At 37.5% G+C, this 22,342-nt stretch overlaps 1 protein-coding gene across 1 annotated transcript; it reads left to right on the top strand.

The window, feature by feature from the left end:
* Positions 1–10,893: 10,893 nt before the first annotated feature.
* On the top strand, positions 10,894–21,955 carry LOC149827607 (MIF4G domain-containing protein / MA3 domain-containing protein). Its single transcript, XM_090019527.1, has 14 exons — positions 10,894–11,204; positions 13,261–13,333; positions 14,128–14,219; positions 14,396–15,233; positions 15,324–15,391; positions 15,554–15,636; positions 16,728–16,827; positions 18,055–18,140; positions 18,409–18,491; positions 18,579–18,715; positions 18,793–18,894; positions 19,110–19,397; positions 19,493–19,615; positions 21,387–21,955. The coding sequence occupies exons 2-14, from the start codon at positions 13,330–13,332 to the stop codon at positions 21,777–21,779; spliced, it is 2,397 nt and encodes a 798-aa protein (XP_089875653.1). The 5' UTR covers positions 10,894–11,204; positions 13,261–13,329; the 3' UTR covers positions 21,780–21,955.
* Positions 21,956–22,342: the final 387 nt, after the last annotated feature.

Genomic DNA, 22,342 nt, shown 5'->3' on the forward strand with positions numbered 1-22,342 from the left:
TAACGTGGGACGAAGTGGTACCCATGGGAACGGCTTTGTCCCCGCTCAATGCACTTTGGTGGAACACCCCAGTCACACCCCATGATGTGACTGGCTTGTCTGGGCGGCGTATGTCCACTGTATCAAAGGTGCTCTAGGTTGCGCTTGAATGCCTCAGATTAGAGATCCAAGGATGGGTCTTTGCCTGGCAAACAACTCAGGCGTAAGATCTTACATTAGGGATTCGAGACCTCTTCAGTTTAAAATCATATATTTTTGGCTCCATAAGGTGTGGTTGGCTCCCCAAATCAATTCGTAGATCTTTTTTTCTCTTGGATAAGCTAGAAAATCTATATCTTAACTGATAAATTAGGACACATATTTGGTACTAGTGAAGGTACAAAACTATTCAGTACAATTTACCTTTATTTCATATTTTGTAAATCTGTTTGTTTATCAGACCTTACGGATGTGATCTATTGTTTAATAGGATTGAGTTTTGAATCATGTGATTGTAATGAAGTTTAACAACTTAAAAGGTCCTGCTTTCACATTGAAAAGACGTGATCCAAAGTCTAATTCTTAGTAAACAAACCATACTACACAAATCTATGTGGTCAGATTGAGCCAATACAGCATGTATATGTGATTTCTACCTCAATAGTTCGTCACCTTCATGAGTACCAAATATAAACCCGATAAATTATTATGGTAACTTTTTTTTTTGTACATGGAGAAACTGAAACTGGGACACAAAATGTGCTGTGCCAAAAAAGATTGGCAGCATAAAACCGCAGGACACTCCTCATCCACCATGGATTGTGCTGCTTTGATTTTGTTGTAGAGAATGCACACTTTGGGTATTGAGACAAAAAAAAGAAAATGAACGTACTGTCCTTGAAAAGTGGCATGCTTCCCAAAATGCTTATCAAATTTACAAAATCTTTAGCATATAAAAAATGGTCGATTCTCATCTTTTTAGGATAACCTGTTGAGGTTCATGCGATGTATAGGCACTCTGTAAGAAGTTCACAACCTTTCAGTAAAAAAGAGATTATGTAAACAACTGCAAATACTGTACCACCTTAACAAAGATAACATGCAAACCTCACTTAAGTAAATACTGCTCATGAAGGTTAGCAAATGTGTGTTGACATTCATAAATACTTGTAGTTAATGTCTTTGACTTTCATACTCTGACGAGACTTTTGCAAAAATAGTACTATCTTCGCAAATATAATACGACATTCATGAAAAAACCCTGCAAACATCTTTTAACTAAATACTCCTCACGAAGGTTCTTAAATGTAATACTTGTTAAGGAAGATAAAAAAAATAATAGATATTCATTAAAATGGAGAGAAAATGTTCACTTTTATACTTTTCTTTTTTGTTTTCCTTTTTAGATATAATACAAACATCTAAACATTTGATAAGTTGTAAAAAGGTCACAAATGAGATCCAACATAATAAAAATATGTATAACATCTGATAATCATGAAATGATAGGGATAAAAAATAATTTATACTAAATAAAAAATCAAATACTAAAAAATAATGAAAAACAAAAAAGATCATGGTATTGATTGGTTAACTATGATATCAATTATATACAACAAAATAGGACTAAAAAACTTTTGCCAACTTTTAGAAACTCTTTCTCATGTAATTTTTCCCATAAAGGGTTCTATGAAAAATGAATAGGTTATTAAACATGCAAAGATAACTTGAGAACCATGCAATTCTTTTACAAAATAATTGATTCATGCTAATGTTTAAAAAAATAACTAATTAAGCCGTTAAATATGTGCTTACCAAAATATCTCGTTACTGATGATGTCCCGAATGCTAAAAAAGTCACTGATTAAGTGATGCCGTACGACGAAGAGCAAGCAACCATGCTGAAGAATTTTGTCAAAAAGTAGTCATTGAAAAAATTTGCTAGAAGAAAAGTTGGAGACAAAAAAATACTAGTTTATGCAAAAATAGCCCTAAAATGCGAACCATCACATTTGAAAAAAAATTAAGTATCGTATTTTTAATGCTCGTAAAGCTATTCACAAAAACATGGAGAGATTCATATTAAAGTCTTGAAAAAAATGTGCGAATTTCTTGTCCAATGTGAGAATGTTCGACAAGTCCATAAATGATGTCACAAGAACCGTATATACAGAAGATGTTCGTGAATCACCTTGCGCGTAAAAATGTCATCTACAAATGTGTGAGGACATTCACAAGTATTTGCAAATGTCAGCAAACATTTGCGGACCTCCTTGAGGAGTATTTAGTTAAAAGAGGTTCACAAGTTTTCTTTGCAGATGTTGTACTGTATTTGCGAAGGTCTCAATACAATATAAAAGTTGGGAACATTAACAACAAATATTTGTGAATGTCAGCACCCATTTGTGGACTTCCTTAAAGAGTATTTACTTAAGTGAGGTTCACAGTTTATCTTCGTGAAGGTCATACTATATTTGTGAATGTTGTATTGTATTTGTAAATATTCAAATACTCACTTTTTTTATTGGCAGGTGCAAACTTTCTATAATGTACCTATATATCACACAAACTTAAAAAATGTTCGCATGTGTAAAAGGCAAAAATGTCTTAAAAAAAGTCAAGAATCAACAATTTTGGATATGCAAAAGATTTTATCAATTTGATAGGCATTTCATAAAGCACACTATCTTACAAAGATAGTAGGGTCATTTTCCAGAAATATTGATAGTGATGGAATATAAGTACAGGTCCATTTTTGACTATTCCTAAAAACTCCCAATATATATAAGGGAGTATCGTTGAATGTGCCCAGTATATCCATTTGTTTTTTTTTTATGACCTTTAGCGATGGTTACCACCACATTAAAGGTTGGGGAGGAAATGAGGCATTTACAGTCGATCGTGATCACCTCTAAATGCCCCCTTTTTAACAAAAACTAATGTTTATGGCATTGATCTTGCATGATCAGTGGTGAAAAAAATGTCCCATATCATCAAACTCTTTGAATGTTTGATGATACACTCTAATTTATATATATATGTGTGTGTGTTTACAATTGTCTTTTGAAAACCTTTTATTTGTTATTTTATACATTTAACATCAATACATGTTTAATTTAGATGCTTCAAAATTGGCTTGATTGCAAGATGTAGAATTCATTTTGGAGAAACAAGCAATTGATCGTAACATGGGGATCTATTGGGTTGAAGGATATGGAGAAAGTATTTGCTATCCTTTCTGTTAAGGAACCCTAAGAGATTGTTTTGGCAAAATCTGACCTCATGGATGTGTTCAACCTGGTTAAGTTCATAAAAAACAGCCATTGAATCTTTTTTTTTTTGTTTAGGTAAAAGTACAATTTTTTTAATATTGAAAATTCAGTACGTTATGAACTGTTGATTTGTAAAACCCATGAATTTTAAAGAATTTTAAATGAAATGAAAAGGTGGATTAGTGTGAAATAATATGATTTTAGTCCAATTCAATTTAAATTTTTATTTGGATCCACTATAAGTTACTTGAAATCCATATACAATAAGTTGGATTCTTAATTGAAATTTAATTAATAATACCTAATATATATATATATATATATATATATATATATATATATATATATATATATATATATATATATATATATATATATATATATATCCGGACCCACTGATGGATCCGAGACAAGTTCAAAAGGGAGACCCAAAAAGATATATGGGTCGCGGGTCAAGGTCAACCCAAATGTGCACATGTATGTGAGTTAAATAAAAGAAATAAATAAATAAAATTTATAAAATTGGATGAACGTAAACCCTAAGTAGGGTTTACTTTTTTTTAAAAGTGAAGGGGCGGCGGTTGCGTGAAACGGCCTTTCACGCAGCTGGGAAGGGGGTAACTGACCCCTTTTTCCCCTCACGATCTCTCACAATTCTCTCTCCTCTTTAAACCCTCATCCACCTCTCTGTCTCGTTATCTCTCTCTCTCTCTCTCTTTCCCTCCCTCTGTGGGGGTCGACCTCCAGTGCTGGACCGCGTGAACTTTCATTCCGAGGTGGTGTGTCGCTCCCACGCAGGAAGGAAGGCGTTATCGTTGCCGTTGCCGTTTTGAAACTCCAAAGAGGTAAGGAGCATGGCTATTTGTATGTGAGTGGTTGATACGTCGTTGCACACATATGCTGCAACATCATGGAGTTTACGCATCAAGCACCACCTACATGTGGGTGCGTTGAGGGCATCGAGACCATGGTGTCATGGGCTGAAACGCCTACTTGCCAATAGGGCAATATGTAGGGTTTCTATGATCTTATTGAGTTGTACTCTGTTTCAAGTACTGTGCAATAGTCGATCAACACCCAGCTCATTTGGGATTGAGGTTGGGTGTTTGATCTGTCTATTTTACGGGTTTTCTGAATTAGAGGTTTATCTTGGATAATCATTTCTTCTTTTTTTTATTGTTTTTTTATGTGTTTTTGTTCATCTTTCTCATTCCCTCTTCATTTTTTCTATGCGAAATGAACAAGATTTGATAGATATTATCGGTTGATCCACAGGGATATGTCTAGTGTTCAAGTTGTTACCCTGATGCAATGAAAAATGTCTCAAACTTATTGTTTGAGAATTTTGTTTCACCTTATTTTCCTTTTCTAATGTTATACGTTTGTACCCTTTTGTTGATTTTATATGTTTATTAGTTTTAGGATGGTTTAGGGTTGTGATCTCTTTTCAACTATTCTGAAACCGACTGCATCTATGGATTGTTTGTTTAATCACCTCTAGGAAGGGACATATATTTGTTGCTTTCCTGTTTTTGGGCCTAAGGTTTGTTCCGTAGAGGTTGTTTCTCTTTGGTTGATGCAGCTTCTAAAGTGCTTCTTGGCAATGATTTCTAAAGCCAAGAACAATCGTCTCAAGTTTATGGCTAGGCCGGGTCCACCCCCTCTGCAAGGGTTGTAGGTCTTTTTCTCAAGTGTCTAAGGCTTTACAGAACTTCCTAATGTTGTAATGGTTAGGGGCTTATAATTAGATGGCTTAGAGATGCTAATTTTCTTGAAACATGATGGGTTGATGGTTTAAATCTGGACAATTTCCATTGAAAATGATTTATTGCTTTGGTATGCTGTGTATATTTTTCAACTAAGAGTATTTGATTTCTGAGGGCATTGCTTTCAGGATTGAATTGTCACAGTGAGACGAGCACTGCTTTTGGAATCAAAAAATATTCTCCCATAATCAATTTTGGTGTTCAGTTCTTGCCTGTGAATCAATGTTGTGGGTTATCTTGGAGTTCCCTGAAGAAAATTATATATAATCTTTACACACTCCAAAGCTATTTTGTTAGAATACTGTTTCCGACATCATGTCATTGATCATTCCAGTGCTACTAATATTCCTGTATCTGCACATTGGATGTTGGTTTGAATTTCATAGGAATATGTACACAATGTAAAAATGACTGGGATTTAACACAACTGGAGTGCTTAGTGTAACTGATCAACTTAGATGACAGTGGTTTGAGCATAACAAGTTGATCAGCAGTGTCTTGATATGTGAGTATGTTAAACTGCAACATCTATTGTGTATGGTCTTTTCCTTTTAAGTTGTAATTGAGTTTACATATATGATATTATCTAACTACAATTACTACTGTTTCTTTTCAAAAAAAGAAAAGAAAAGAAAAGAAAATAAAAAGAATTCAGATTGGTTCTAGAAGATTCATTGCGCACATCTTATTGGCTTATCTCTAGTTTCAAAAAAAAAAAAATCATACATGGTTGGGTCATTCTCCTTTTTATTGCCACTAATGGACACAATTCTTCTGTGTGGCTCTCCTATCACACACCTAATCTGCACATATATTAGCTGGCCCTATGGGTATTTTGGATAAGTAACTAAGTCCTCCCATTGGTTTGTGTGGAACAATTATCCGAGTACAATGATGGTAAAAAACAAAACTTCAACATAAGGGCACCTACAATAAAAGACATGGGACATAGTACATCTATAGTTTGTCCATCTTTTTTATATTGTTAAGCAATTACTATGCATAACATCACTACTCTAATGTAGACAACTTTGACATCGTAGTCACTGCATAAGGTCAGGTAAAGATTTTGTTAAGCATGATTTATCAAGGTGAAGATTTTGCTAGAGCATAATTTTGTCCTTGTTTTCAAGGTTATTCCAAAATGGTCGACAATGGGAAATGCGTGTGCAAGAGAGGTTCTCTTAGTGCTAACTAAGGTAGCTTGTAGGCTTAACACGGTTAATTTATGTTGTAATTCAGATACAAAGGATTTAGTTCCAAAGCTTCCATCTATCTCTCAATGACAGCATTTTCTAGAGAAAATATTTATTAACTTGGTTATATTTGATGATGTTTACTGTCGCATTCTCTTGCACATTGGTGATATAATCATTCAGAAATAGAAATTAAGAAAGCCAAGGAATTTATTTATGGAATGGAAGATTCTAGTTAAGAGATCTCATTTATTTCAGTATTTTATGTTTGAACTCTAATTAGTAGATTTACATTTTTGTTATGAGATGTAGTTAATGACATTAATGTTTTAATTAATGAATGGTATGCTTGTTTTTTTTGATACTTCTCTGTTTTACCCTGTAATGCACCCGACTTGTGTTTTTCCGCACTTCTGCTATTTCAAAAAAAAAAAATTTACTCTAAAATTTTTACTATAAAAAGTTGGGGCGTTACATTATTTGCCAACTTTCATAAAATCGAACACATGTCAAACATACATAGGTGAATTTTGTTGTTATTTGGCTAAAAAATGATGCCTATTTAAAACCAAGGTCTTTGGTAAAATAACCCTTTCATTTGCCTAGTTATGTGGAAAAGCTTTTTCAAGAGAAAAAACAAACTTTATAAAATTGTTTAGTCTCATATTGATCATCTTTGGAGAACTCCATGAGTTTAAAATCAAGAGAGTTGCCTTAGAGGGCAAGACTTTCAAGGGGCATTAGATCTTGGGCTTATCAAATGAACTTTAAATATTAAATATTAAATATTAAATATTAATTTAGATTCAGATCAGATTGGTTTTGGTTTCGGTCTTGATCTTGGTCTAACTTTGACCTATCCTTTTGGATAATTTTGTACCTCATAAAAGTTTTGTTGCTTGACTAAGATAGTCAAAGTTTCCTTTGCAACCTTCCTTATTATTTGAGACCTTTCTCATTATTTGTGACCTTTCTTATTATATGTTGTGTGTGTCCATTCTTATTACATGTGATTTTCTTTGTGTAACCGTTCTTATTATATGCCTTTTTTTTTGTGTGAGACCGTCCTTATTTGTTACAATCTTCCTTTGTTACCTTTCCGGAGGTGACACATAACTTTTGGTTAGCCTCAATGTGTAAACACAATGGGATGGTCAGTGACACGTGGCACCTACGTTTGGATGATGGTCGCCCATGATGGAATGCTAGTACGACAAATGACACCCATATTAGGATGGTTGCCGCCCACGATGGGCAAGTTACCGTGCAGTTGGTCTCATACCCCAAATGCTTTTATGGTTCAAAAGAAGATCGAGTTTAAAAGAAGAGAAAAAAGGCTGAGTGAGGTTTTTCTTCCTTCTATTTTTCTTTTCCTAACATTTTCTCTTTCTTTATTACATTGAAGCTGTTGAAGATAGCTGTGTGCGATGACTAGCCTACCCAGTGCTAGGGATAGCTAGTATTGCATGAGAAGGTGGAGGCTTAGTTGTTTCCCAAAAGTGAAGTTGGCAACAACTCTACTGCACTCGGGCTGAAACCTGGTGGGACAACTATCATTTTAAAGAAAGTGCCTTGTTATGTGCCTCCAAGCATTGGTCACACGATTAAGACAAAAAGTACAATTTAAAAGAGACAAAAAACACATCTAAATCTCCTACAATGGTTGCCATACAGATTGTGCAAAAATTTCCAACATATTTTTACTAAACCAAACATGTAAAATATATCTAGATAGTCAAATGTGCAAACGAAAAAAAACTGAAAATTTTTCACTATGAGGTTTCTTACAAAGGAGGATATCAAATGTTACCTCGAAATATAAGCATTTCCCACACTTTTTTTTGCAAATCCAACCATGTGGATGTGCTTGGTATGGTGAACTTGCTAGGAATCAACCATTGGATTGTATATTTTTGTTGAAAAAATATGATTTTTAAATAATTGAATATTTACTAAGATTATGAACCATTGATTTTAAAGCCTTAAAAAATATTTGTAATGTTATTATATTTTTTATTTGACGTTACTCAAGTATTTGTGAGGTCTATTAGTTCGAGTTAAAAAAAAATCATAAATTTTTTATGCGAAGTAACTCATGTATTTACGATGTTTGGAGGTTCAAGAATTTAAAAAGAAAGTTCCCTCACACTCATTTTATGTGAATTTCATAAATTGTTTATGCAACGTAACTCAAGTATTTACAAGGTTTGTCGGTTTGAGTTAAAAAAATTTGCAGATATTTTATACGATGTTATTATATTTTTTATGTGAGGTAACCCAAGTATTTGCAAGGTTTGTTAGTTTGAGTTAAAAAAAATTGAAGATTTTTTATCCGATGTTATTACATTTTTTGTATGATGTAAATAAAGCATTTGCGAGGTTTATCAGTTTGAATTAAAAAAATTTGCAGATTTTTTATGTGACATTATTATAATTTTTATGAGAGGTAACTCAAGTATTTACGATGTTTGTTGGTTCAAATTAAAAAAAAAATTGCAAGATTTTTATGCGATGCTATTACATTCTTTATGCGAGGTAACTCATGTATTTGCGATGTTTATTAGTTCAAGTTTAAAAGAAAGTTCACTGACACTTATTTTATGCAAAATTATTAAATTTTTAATGCGAGATAACTCAGGTATTTGCGAGGTTTCGAGATTTGAGTTTTCATCAGAAAACCTAGGTCATTCTCTGTCGACAAGAGGTGACTCCTTCAGTTGTGATGGAATTCGCCTTCCCTGCACCACTAGGAGATCCACAGAAAACTGTTTTTTGATAGAGTGATGGAGATTAAGGGCCAATTGGGGCGGCGACTGCTGACAGCTAAAATGTTCAGGTGGAAATGAAGGAAATTATCATACGGAGAAAATTCACACTGAAAACGATAAGTGCGAAGGCTAAAAAGGTCTTAAAAATTACAACATTTGTGATTTTGGACAACTGATGAATTTATGAAATTTCAAGGCATTTAAGAAAACATGCTATTTTTGGCATACAATACAGTCATTTTTCATTTTTTTATATTTACATGGAGAAACCGCCCCCCAGGAAAATAGACCTAACCACACTACCTCTACGTGTCGTACTTACGACTGTTGTCCTGGCAGCGTAAAACACAGTGGGTTTACCCCTTGCCCTCAACCATGGCACTTGATCTCCGCACTTTTTAAACTCTTGAAACTATGGTTCCTACTAATATCAGATCCATGCTAGATCCAATTGGAGACCACATTGAGACAATTCTAGGCTAGATCATGAATAATTCTATTGAAAAAGGGTCAAGGTTAGATCAGTGGTCCTTTTTTAACAAATCCTACAGGTCACTTGGATAAGATAAGCAATATATGCTACAAATAGGTCGAATACACCTTCATATAAACCTGGATTCGGATCCAAAGAGATTTAACTAGGCGATTACTAGATGCTCACCGTACAGTTGGTTGGATATAGGGTATTAATCCATTCGTAGTACTATTGGATCAAACACCAATACATTAACAGAGAACTTTTCTCGGACAGTTTGTAGTCCAATGGTTGTCAAATTTTCAGTCCTACCCATTAGATGGTGATGCCTAGACTGTGAAGTCCAAAATCTAAACCATACCTCACCTACTCTTTATATAAATGTCTTTAGTTAAGACAAAAGACAAAAAGGACAAAGTCTCTATTTGAGAAAGAATGAAATTAATCTAGACACCAAACCTTGGATGTGATCTTCATATTGGAAAGCTAAAATCAAGAAGGAAGTGGACTGAAAATGACTGCTTGGTTGCTTCCAATAAACGCTTAGTTCGAGTTGCTTTCTTGTCTATGCTTTGGGTTGATTGTCCAATTTGTGCACCAACCACACCCCCCTTCCCTCTTTTTCTGATTTACATGAAAAAAACCACCACTATCGTTTGGATGTCTCGTTATGGGCTGAGAGTAGGGGGTGTCAACACGGACTCGACCCGTACCAAAACCTATGGGGTCTGGGTATGGTGACAAATAAGAAGACCCGATTATGACCTGGGTCTGGACCACCTTCAACTTAAAAACCTTGAATTGGCCCACTTAGCCAGGTGTTCAGAGCCCTTGTGGCCGTACACCAACCTCTTTATGTCACCTAGCAATAATAATAATAATAATAACCTGTGTGCCAATGAAGGACATGAAATGGTTTTGGAGGACACTAAAACACCTGGTGACTGCTTAGGGTTGTAAATGTATTAATTGGCAATTAGGATCTAGGGATGGCAGTGGACCGGGTCGAAATGAGGTTTCATCCAGACTCCTTTCATTTGGGGGAGATGGAGGACATGAAATGAGAATTGAAAGGTGAAAATTTTCTTATTAAAATTATTAATATACCCTTAATATTTTATAAAATAATATTTAAATCTCTTATGTATCTTTCCTAACTCTAAGTTTCACAACCCTTTTCTCTCATCTCCTTCTTCTAACGAGTCTAACCCAGTGGCGTAGGGATGACTGTAAAACCCTCCCTAAAAAAAAAATCTTTTCAGGCTCGGGTCAAATCCGAACCCGACTTGGATCCTATAACCCATTAAGGCCCTCTTCCTCCCCCCGCGCCGCTCTCCCCTTCCCCCTCGACTGAAAAAGTTGGGGTTTCCCGAATCGCGCCCCCCCCCCCCCCCTCGATCCGCCACTCGCCCTCATCCCTCTTTGCAGTCTCTCCTCTCCCGCCCGATCTTCGGCGACTCACCGACCGGGCTCCACTGCCGACGACACCCCTAGGTAGCTCCCTGAATCCTCGCTGCTTTTCTCTCCCCGAGCGACCCCGACCACCTCTCTCTGTCCTTCCGCTCGTTTCCCCGCTCTCCGCACCTCGCCTGCCGGAGACCCACCTTCCCCGACAACCTCGCGCCGGTGACCGCCCTTCTCCACGGCGACAGCCCCTTCCGTCCACCCCCATCTTCCCTCTCGGTTTCTCTCCCTCGCTCGCTCATCGTTTTTCCGGCAGCCGACCTCGCCGTTCGGCGACCTCGCAGGTAACGACTTTTCTCTCTCTCTATCTTCTTCTTCTTCGTCATCTCCTTCTCGCTCGTCCCCTTATTCGTTTTCACTCTTCTCTCTCGATGGGCTGCATTTTGCCAGAGGCCACACCACCACTGTGGGTGTGCCCTCTCCCTTCTTCTTTCTTTTTGACTCACGGTGGCACCACCACCGTGAGCCCCTTCTTCTTGGTTGGGTGCTCACAGCGCCACCTTCACCATCGGCACCACCGAAGGTGCCACTTCTTGCAGCACCATCGAGCTGCCCCTCTGCAGATGATTTCTGCTGAGTTGCAGACAGTCTGCCGCTATCCTCCTCTTCTGTCCAACCGAACCCTCGTCGGAGCTTTGCTCGGCCCAGCAACCCCAGGCCACTGTCGCCTGTTCTGCCAGCACCTCCCCCGAGTACCTTCCTTTCCGATTCACGACACATCCTGCTGCAGTGCCACTTTCCCGCTTACCTGCCGAAAGTTGCTCCTCTCTGTGGTTTATAGCGGACTCCACCTGAGCGGGGTCAGGCCTCACTCGAGCCCGACCCCGACCCCTCTCTGTGCTCGTTCTCTTTGTTTTGGTTTTCTTCATAGTAGTGGAGAAAGAGTAGACCTGGCCTCCGACTTGACGGCAAAAGAGTTTGTTCAGGTAAGTGAAACCCAAGCCGACTCGACCCGTTTTGGTGCATGTGAATAACAATAGGTCTCTCTTAAATTCTAAAACCCTAATCCCAACCGTTGAAAGTTTTTTTTTAGCAAAACCGAAGACTCTGGAGTCCGTGGATTTTTCCTTTTTCCTCGGTTCATTTCTTGTTCCTTTTCCTTTTTTCTAATTGATCTCGATTGGAAGAGAGGGCGGAGACAAAGAAGACAACAAAGAAGAAGAAGAAATTGCGAAGAAGAAAAGAAGAAGGAGAAGAAGCCCTTGAGTCCGATAATCTATGTCTGAATTTAGTGATATCCATTTAAAATAGATGTTCAAGTTTGTTACATATGAGTATGAATCCACAAAGAGACGGAGATCTATGGCCCCTTAGGGCGTGTTTGGATTTGTAGAATAGGGTGGAAGGGGAGATCAGTTCTACGGAAGCTCTCTTTTCCCCTATTTTTAGTGTATTCAGCTTCCAACTCCACCTAGTTCCAACAATCCAAATGCGCAACTTAGTGAATCCAATGGCCGTTCGAGCTTCGTGTGATTCAGATGACTGCCATAGGTCTTATGTGATGCAACCGTCCACTTCATACCTTCGTGTTCAAGTTCAATTGATGAAAATTCTCGAGTATCGATAGAAACTCGAACCCGTGTATGAGTATGAAATCTCAGAAAGCACACGACTATGGGAATGAGTAGTCCCTGTTAGAGTTATCAAGTTAGAGGCATTTCTGGATTTTTTTCTTTTCTTTCTTAACAATTCCCGTTTGGTTTGAAAAATATTTTTTTATTTTTTTTATTTGTAATTCATTTTCATTTTAATTATGCATATATCATGTATTTATGAATTTTTATTCTTTTGCAGCTTGCTAAAGCAATTGCTTTGCTATTTAAACATTGTACTTTTTTTAATTAAAGTAGATTTTTTGTCCCAATATTTGCTTCTTTTTGGGGTCCTCCTTTTGCTTTGGGAAAATTGGGTAATCTTTTGAACTGTGTGATCATTGATAATTTTTTTACTTAGTTCATGGTTGTTGTCGGTGAAGAGAATGAAAAGTAGATGGTGATTTCTATTTGTGCATTTGGAGTGATATTTGACATTTTTTTCACTGATTTATTCTATCTCTCTAAAGGAGATTCCATGTTTCAATTGAATTGCACTAAATTCTTGGAACAACCGGATTATAGACTAAATTAGTTTTTTCTGCATAACTTATTAAAGTCTTTCCCACTGACCCAGATAGCTGCTGCTGCTTTTTATCCTGAACTTGATTTTTATTAAGGCCCATGCGGGATTCAAAATGTTAAATGGTTCAAAAGTTTTTGAAATAAAAAATCATGTTTTTTTTTCTTCCTTGTTTTGGTCATTGATTTTCTCTGGTGCTAATCCTGAGATAATTGTGATGAACAGCTGAGTTGTTTGCTTGGAGAAAAGGGGCAGCTTGTGTGGTGCAAGTTTTATGAACTCTAGCACAGGATCATGGGTGAGATCCTCCCCTCCTATTTTTGTATTCTTTATTGTTTTGTTTCCTTTTGTTTGAATTTTTGAACCATTGCGGCTGAAGCACTATTATGCATTTGTATAAGTTGAAATATCTTGCTGTGGATTCTCCAGTGTGAATCCCACCAGTTGTTCCTTACTTCGATGATTAAATAGAAACCGTTGTCCAACCATTTCAATGTCTTCAGATTCACACCATCTCTTTCACCTTCTTTTTGATAATTTAGAGCCTCGGAAGATTCTGTTCAAAACAATGAATCCATGCATTTTAAAATTTCAAACCCATAGTGAGATTTGTGGATTCTCTCTCTCTCTCTCTCTAGGTTCTGGTCCTTTGTCACAAACATCTCCAATACTTTGAACACAACGATATTCTCACCAAGATTTTAAAATCTTAATATCATGGTTTTTCCCTTTTCTTTAGACGTGTTTATCATGATATTGCCATGATAGTATCAGGAGGTTTTCTTGTCGGGAGTCCCGAAACAGATGACTATTTAGATGTCCTTTTCACTGCAATTTTCACTTTTTTATTGTTTTGCAAAGTTTTTAACAAGATTTTCCTCAGAGAAAAAAAATTCTACAAAATACTTGTTTCCTTGACACTGCTGAAACTTTTTATGTCAACGTTTTGATCATAGTCCTTGCACCACAACCCTCATTATTGAAGTAGGAGAAGTTATTCTTTGTTATTTTTTTCTTATTACTTCTTTCCTTCCATCTATTTTTTTAAGTTAATATTTGAAATTCAAAAAATTTCTCATTACCTTTTTACAGAGAAGAGTGGGGGAAAATCACGCAAGGAGAGAAGAAAAGAGGCAAGATTAGTGAAGAAGACAATGCAATTTAAATCATGGATAAAAGATCAGGCACACCTTTTTTCTCCTCATCTTCTTTTGGATGTTTTTGTTTGTATATAAATATATATTCTTTTTCATTGTTGTCAATCTTGTGTGTGTGTGTGTGTGTGTGTGTGTGTGTGTGTGTGTTATGTAAGTATTTTGAGTTACTTTTCATACATTGGACAAATGGATCTGCTTTGCAGGAATCAGTCAAAAAGCTTACAGTTTCACCAAACTCATCTTCATTTGATGGATTGTATAAAAAGAGGAAGATTCAACATCAATCATCTACGGGGAGTGACCACAACGTTCATGTAACCAAGAAATTAAGGATAAATGCACCTGGCAATAATCAATTTAATAGGTTTAAGGATACTTGGCATGGTGATAAAACCAAATTTACTAAAGCTAAGGGTTTAAGCAAGATCAAGAGGAGTAAGAAGGGTGTGGGTGATCCTAGAAAGTCTAAGACAAAGTTTGAAGAGTACCTGTTGATGGAAATGAATAAAGGAGCTTATGCAGTGGACGATTTAAAAATGGAAGAGAAGCTTGCAAAGAAACTGAAGGTGAAATCTGGTAGACTTGGAGGTCCTGATGATGGGATCGGTGTGTTGCTTGGTTATGTTAGTGAGGTATTACAAGGTCATCAACCTGTCCATTCTTCACGGCTTGCTTCATCAAATAGGGAAAGCATGGAGCCGGAAGTGGATTCTGCTTCTGAATCCTTGGTTTCTGAAGGTGATTCAGATGGTCTTGGTACAAGTGATGAGTATGGAGAGGAGGAGAATTATCTTCAAACTGAAGACACTTGTGATGTTAGTACTTCTGAACATGTAGTTGACTTCACTGAGACAGACGATTGTGATGAAGTAACCGTGGTGACAAATGCTAAGAATCTTCATAAAGAAGCTGGAGATAATGGTCCCTTGAGTGGTCAAGCACCTTCAAAGGACAAGAACATGAAATATGTTGCTCCTCATTTGAGATCTCATTCTGAACATGAATCAGAGGAGTTTTCTCAGGTTCGGCGTCAGATTAGAGGTACTAGTTGTGTATAAACATCAGGGTTTCATATAATATTTTTTCAATATGAATACATACTGGTAGTTGTTTCATTTGTCTGCTTTGTAGGATTGCTGAACAGGCTTTCAGAAGCCAATGTTGAATCAGTTACTAAAGATGTATCAGTTATTGTTCAAGTAAGTCTGTTTGTCTATTTCTATAAAATTGTTAAAGGAACCCTTTTTTTGTCTTTCCAAATGTGTTGCTTAGACTGCTTGGTTTTATAGTTCACTCTCTTTTCGTTGTTTTCTTCTTTAGACAGACCTGATTTTTTCACTGGAGCTTTTTCTCCTTTACAGTCAATTGGTCGCAATAGAGGCACTCAAATGGTCAGTGAGGAGGTTTTGGCTTCTTGTTCTAAGGGACCACGGGGTAATGAACAGTTAATACTCTGACCTGTTCATTTATCTAAACTGTGGGTTAGCAATTGTTTCTAAATTTGTTTTTTGGTTTTCTGTAAAATGGTGGAAAACTTGAACTTAAACAGAATGTATGTTTTCGATGTTTATGTGCTGTTTCATGTCTATGTTTGCCTGGTCAGGGCAATATAGTGTTCTCTGATTTAGCTGTTATTTCTGTCGTGTCTTGGGAGCTGCTAGTCCTTTTAATTGCCCTCCATAGAGGAGAAGCTTTGCATGCATACATGCTTTGAATGATATTGGTTTTGAGTGCCTTGTTAATTATGATGACAAGTAAAATATAACTTGATTCTAGGACCTAATATTTTGCACACATGTTGGTGAAGAGGTGTTGTTGCATTTAGTTGGATCTGCTTGGGCAGGTGACTAATTTGGAGATGTTGTAACTATTCCTAATTCTTCTATTTCTGTTGTATTTAGTTTATGTTTGCATTTCTACTCTTTTGTTAGTGTTCTAAATGTTTCTCAAAGACATACTGTCTTACAATGTTCTGTGGCTGCCTTGGATACTAACCTTCCATTTCCTCTCTCTAGATACCCTGTCCACTTTTTGTTTTCTTTTGTTTTTGTTTCATTTTCCCACACTTTCCAACAAATAAAGAAAAAGAAAAGTAATTATGAAGATCTTTGCTTGTAAATGTGGGTTTCAAACAGCATAGATCATAGGCTTTTTCTTGCTTAATGGAATAGAGAGAAGTCAATGATCTGTCCGTTGGTCTCAGGGTGTGTCTTGAAGAATTAACTACTGTTGCATCTTTATTTTAGTGCATAAATACAAGTTCTTGGAAAAAGGAATAAGATGAATATTTTTAACGAACTGTTTTTCATTTCCTATTGGGAAGTTTAAACAATTGATGTCTGCATATTTTTTTTTTTAAATTTAGTTTTTGTGTTTTCCAATTGAAAAATATCTAGTATATCCGCACGTGGACATTCAAATCTGTGCATGTTTTTCTAATTTACATCTTTTGTCATTATTATGGTTGTTTTCTTGCTGAGTAAGATGTCATACGAAGAGGTTTGACATTTTTTTCACTTTTCCCTTTGGGTGAAGGTATGCTGCTGTTTTTGCAGCTTTTATTGCAGGAATGACGTCATCCATTGGGATTGATTTCGGGGCCAAAATTCTTGCTTCCCTTGCTAGAACATTCGAGGTACTTTTGACAAACTTTCGAGTGAGCTTTTATCTTTAGTGTCCACTAGTAGCTGAGGCTTCATTTGCTTCTTTTTCATCATTATTGTTTGCTTATGTCTTATCATACTAAGTAGTACTGATTGAAATTTCCCGTGCCGTATATGAGTAAATGCAAAACCTGCATTCATTTCTTAATTGATCCTATCCATTTTTTAACACTTAGTGACTTCCTCGTGGCCTTTCCTTTCATTTTGCCTATCAATTGATGTATACCCTACTCATAGCAACATAGTTTGTGTTTTAAATAAAACTATATAACACTGGATATCCATGAGATTTACGTGTATCTGACATCTTGGTTGAGTCAGATATAATTTGTTGCTGCATCATCTTGAGCTAGTTGCTGCAATGATAGTGTATCACCGAATTTATCTTATCTAATTTAGTCACTTTTTGTGCAACTTTTGTTTTATATGTAATTATGTTTTCTAGCGCTATAAGTAAGCCTCTGATGGTGGGAGGTGGGGGTCAAATGTAGCCTTTCCATTATGTCTTATCCAGATCAAGGTTGGATCCAACATTCTGTGGTCGGATCTGGGTTCACGTCTACATCTGACCCAAATAGGTGCATCCTCTGAGACCAGGGCAGGGCCTACTACTTTATATTTAAAAGCTTGCAACAACTGAGTGTTAGACAGATGTCAGCAGGACATGGGTCTCCTTCTAACCAGGTCTGAGTAGGTTGAATCTGGAGATGGTCCTGGAAATGACCCATTGTCAGCTTTAGAATTTTGGACCTTGTGATTGGACATATGGGATCATGCACAAAGAAGAACCAGTTCTGGCCTCAGAAATAGCCTTGGTATTCTGCTCTCTAAATTTTTTCCAGTTCTTGTTGGAAGAAAAAGAAGCTCCTTATCCTTATTATACAATATCCTCTGTTAATTCTTTTTACTATGTATGGGTTGGTGCTTGGGCATGCACATTGTCTAACAGTTGGTTCAGTTCGCATGTGTTCGTGTAGCTTCAGATCATCTTGTACCTTTCTTATAACTTCATCGTATGGAATGTATGAACTGAAAAGAAGAATATTCGTGAAAGTAAGAGGAAACTTCAATATTTAGCTATTTACGCAGCCTAAGCTATAGCTAGATATCCAATTTTGTGCTGTAATTTTTTTTGGGTTATGGTCTATTACAGACTAATTTTGGTTCATCTCTGTGGATTGCATTGGTTCTCTGTTCAGGAGGAATACCTGAAAGATGATGGCCTTTCCTTGCGAAATCTTGCCCTGCTCCTATCACAGTTGTGCGTCTTTGGGGTTTGTTCCAGGTATGCAAGTTATGTGGGTACTTGAATGCCTGAGGGTATGAGATCAGTGCACATGCATTTGCCCATCCCATGCATTAGTAATTTAGTATGAGCTTGGCTGCATATTGGATTGCTTACATGTTCTTAAGCAACTGCAAATGTAGACATTAGCTTTGGTGTTTGAGGTTCCTGTTCAATAATGATATTTGGCTTGATCTTCATTATTTGATCATGCGGTGCAGATGATGTTCTTTGTATTTGATTCAATACCTTTGTGTGTATTTTTCAGTGATTTGATATATGATCTTCTGTCTGTTTTGAGCAAACGCATGATGGAACTGGACATATCAACAATCTTGACAATCTTGCAATGTGAGTATACATGTTATTGGCTTCTTTCTGTTTGATTTCATCCATTTGTCTAGCTGTTAATTTATAGTTGCTGGTGAAACTTTGCAGGTTGTGGGATGAAGCTAAGAGGTGATGATCCTACTGCAATGAAAGACTTTATTCTTTCAGTTCAACAAAGAGTTCAGGAGCTGAAATCTCCTTCTGAAGGTGCACCTAATGGTCAACCTGTAATAAATAGTAAACGGGTAGGTTTGATTCTTTGTTTGTGTGTTGTGTAAATACTTGTGTTTTTTTTGACAGATTGTCTTGTGTTTTCTGTCAGATGGATTTCATGCTAGAGACCATATGTGATATCAAGAATAACAAGAAGAAGCCAAAAGAAGATTCTCCTCATCATTCCAGGCTGAAGAAATGGTTGCAGAAGGTACTCTCATGTTTGTTGTGATCCTTTGTTTTGTCCATATACTCTTCTTTTTTAATTAGGTTCCCAGCTTGTGGTTGTTACTGGGTAACAAAGCTTGCAGCTGAATGTTTTTTCAGCAACAAGAATGAGGGGGATGTAGGCTGCTTGCATGGGGCAGCTGCATGTTAAGTTCTTTTGTTATTAAAATGGTCTAACTAATGAAGCTCCAATTGCAGTTAAGAGTGGAAGATATGCAACTTAGAGGGCTAAAATGGAACAGACTTCTCGATCCTCACAAGAAAGGCCAGTGGTGGCTCTCTGGTGATATTACTGGTGATGCCGTTACAGACATTGCTGACAGAATCGACGGTGAAGCGTTAGAGGCGCAAAAGCTTTTGCAGCTTGCATCAGCACAGAGGATGAATACAGAGGCCAGGAGGGCAATCTTCTGTGTAATTATGAGTGGTGAAGACTACATGGATGCCTTTGAGAAAATCATAAGGCTAGATTTGCCAGGAAAGCAGGTTTGTATTTTATTTTTCTTCCTACTTCTTTCACTAATTTTTGTGTTTATTATGTGTTTCCATTCTAAACAATTCAGCATCTTCCTAAACAACAGGATAGGGAGATAATGCGGGTCCTTGTTGATTGCTGCCTACAAGAAAAAGTGTTCAACAAATATTACTCTGTTCTAGCTTCTAAATTGTGTAGCTATGACAAGAACCACAAGTTCACTTTGCAGGTAAACCTTTTTGTTTTCAATTATAGTGCTCTATATACTTCTACTTTTAGCATTTGGTTTTCTGGTTTCAAGTACATGCTTTGTAACCCCAAGGGGGTTGGCATAGTGGGGTAGGGCCTTGGCTCTTTACGGGCAGTCAAGGTTCGATTCTCATGGGCGTCGCTCCTCTGCGCAAGCCAATTTATCCTAGGCCCCGGGGGCAGGGGGTCCTTGCCTCAGTTTTACTTTGCCGGCATGACGACCGTAGGTATGGCAGGCTGAGCCAGCGCAGCCAGGTCTTCGTGCCGGGTTTAGTTCTATGTCACATGGGTCCGGGTGCGGGGGTGCGGCAAAAACAATAAATATATATATATATATATATATATATATATATATATATATATATATATATATATATAGAGAGAGAGAGAGAGAGAGAGAGAGAGAGAGAGAGAGAGAGAGAGAGAGAGAGAGAGAGAGAGAGAGAGAGAGTCCGGGGTTTTTCCCCAGCGCGGGTCCAGGGGGGCCGCCCCTGGCGCACACACACGGTTTTTTTTTTTAAATTCCGCAGCCCATTTCATAGGGCAATATTTTAAAAAAAATCCAAAAACTGACCAAAATGACCCTGGATGCGTTGACCGCACCGGCGTCGACGCAGGTGCGGCACCTGTCTGGCCGAATCCCTGTGACATAGTTTTAGTTTCTTCGGGTTATAAATGAAAAAAAGTACATGCTTTATAGAAGGTTTCATCCCTTCGCATATATACATGTGCATGACACATGCTCGCACTCTTTTAGCGTCTGGTATTTCATGTTAGTGCTGTTGGTTTTGTAGTCTGAATTTGGGTTGCCGGCATCTTCAGTTTTTAGAGGTTTGATGTATATGATGGTTTGAATGTCCAGGGTTAGGGTTCAAGATGTGAAAATATAGGATGGTTTGAAGAGTTATCTTCTGTTAAATTAATAGAGATGGGAGGGTTGATGCTTGTCTGCTGACAGAGTTTTCCCATGCGTAGTGACTGGCATTTGCATTGGCAATTTAATGGCACGGGAATTTGTCCTCATGAAAATTAAACTACTGTTATAACATATTAATGACAGAAAATAGCTGAAACGAATTTGAAGGCGTATAACCTGTGTATTCCTAAAGGGACTTTTACTGGGTTGTCAATTGTTGAGTAACTTTCTTGGCTAGGCCAAGGGAAAACCCTCCCATCACTGACCACACCTTGGCTTGCCTCTGGTTGGTAAAACCCTTGATGTCTCGTCTGCCCACTGGGGAATACTCCCAACTTTGACCTTGCAACAAAGGATGGCTCATGTGGGTTTCAAATTTGTGACGTCCCGTCAACTTGCTGATGTTTACAGGTTGACCCTTCCAGATGATCGGAGCCCTTATGGGTTGTCAATTGTTGAGTATTGCTTTTGATGTGTTAAAAGAATATTCTTAGGTTAACAGGTGAGGGGCATTAGGCTCCTAAGTGGAGCGAGGTGCTCAAGTCCATGTGAAGTAATGCAATTGCATTCATTCCTAGTGAAGCTTAATATGTTTATGACTTATGAGTCAAAAATTTTCATTAAGGTTTTTTTTAAGGAAATATTAAGGGGGTAGTTGGTTGCCTTACCTGTGGACATTTCAAAGCTGTTCAAGTCTCTTTGAGTTGGCCTGTTTGATCCCTCTTTTTTTTTCCTTTCATCTGTTTAGAATGAGAAAGAGTGCCTTAACTTCTGTTTCTTTAAATATTGTTTTTGTTCTCAGGCATTTTGATTGCATATGTTTTGTTGTTTTCAGTACTGTCTGTGGGACCATTTCAAGCAGCTTGACTCGATGGAGCTGAGGAGATCTGTAAATCTTGCTCGCTTCTCGGCTGAGATGTTGTCATCCTTCTCGCTCTCTCTTGCAATGTTGAAAGTGATAGAGTTTAGTGATCTGAAATCGTTGTCCCCAAAGCACGTGATGCATTTCCGGTTGCTGTTCGAATCTGTTTTCGAGTGCTCGGATGAGCAAGTCTGGAACATGTTTACACGCATTGCAACAGTTCCCGAGCTGGAGCCATTGCGTGAAGGCATAGAGTTCTTCCTCAAGAAGTATGTTCTTGGTATGGCTGCCAAAGGTCCATCCCTTTTGGGAAAATTCAAGATAGCCAAGAAAGCTTTGAACAATGTGGCCGGAATCTTGAAGTGAGTTTGGCTTCATCTGCACCAGCAGCAGTATTATGTCAACCTTTCTCCCAATTTTGTATTTAGGATTATAAGATTATTAAAATCGGCAACGCATACAGGATTATCATTTTTGTGCTAATATTAACTTATTTTTGGTGTACTGGTTTGGATCTTTGTTTATTTGAGAATATGGTGGTGTGAAAAGTAGTCAGGAGGAAGCCTTCTCACTCACTGGTGAGCTCATTGGTATAAAACCCAGGTTGCCTTTTCCTACTTGGGAGTGCACCCAGCTTCAGCTTTGCGACAAGGGACACACCCATGGGTTTCGAGCTCGAGTTGTCCTTAATGGCTTTTTTACTTGTTGCAGCTTGGTACTGGTCTTTTACATGTATTTTTTTTTTATGATGAGGAATCCTCGTCGAAGCGAGAAAAACCCTGGGTCGGCCCCCATGACCACCCTGACTTATATGGCCCACCTCTGGAAACTATGGCACACCCTTTCACCAATGGGGTTTGATCGGGAACCTTGATCTCAGCACCCTCACAACTACCCTGCTGGCCCTGCGGTGGGACTGATGTTTGGCC

Source organism: Nuphar pumila, chromosome 10 (genome assembly GCF_984573655.1).
Source record: "Nuphar pumila chromosome 10, dmNupPumi1.hap1.1, whole genome shotgun sequence".
In the NCBI taxonomy this organism is placed as follows: Eukaryota; Viridiplantae; Streptophyta; class Magnoliopsida; order Nymphaeales; family Nymphaeaceae; genus Nuphar; species Nuphar pumila.

Coding starts and splice junctions, on each gene's coding strand:
- LOC149827607 (XM_090019527.1), top strand. Junction 18,716..18,792: donor CTGTAATAAATAGTAAACGG/GTAGGTTTGATT, acceptor GTTTTCTGTCAG/ATGGATTTCATGCTAGAGAC. Junction 19,616..21,386: donor ACCACAAGTTCACTTTGCAG/GTAAACCTTTTT, acceptor TGTTGTTTTCAG/TACTGTCTGTGGGACCATTT.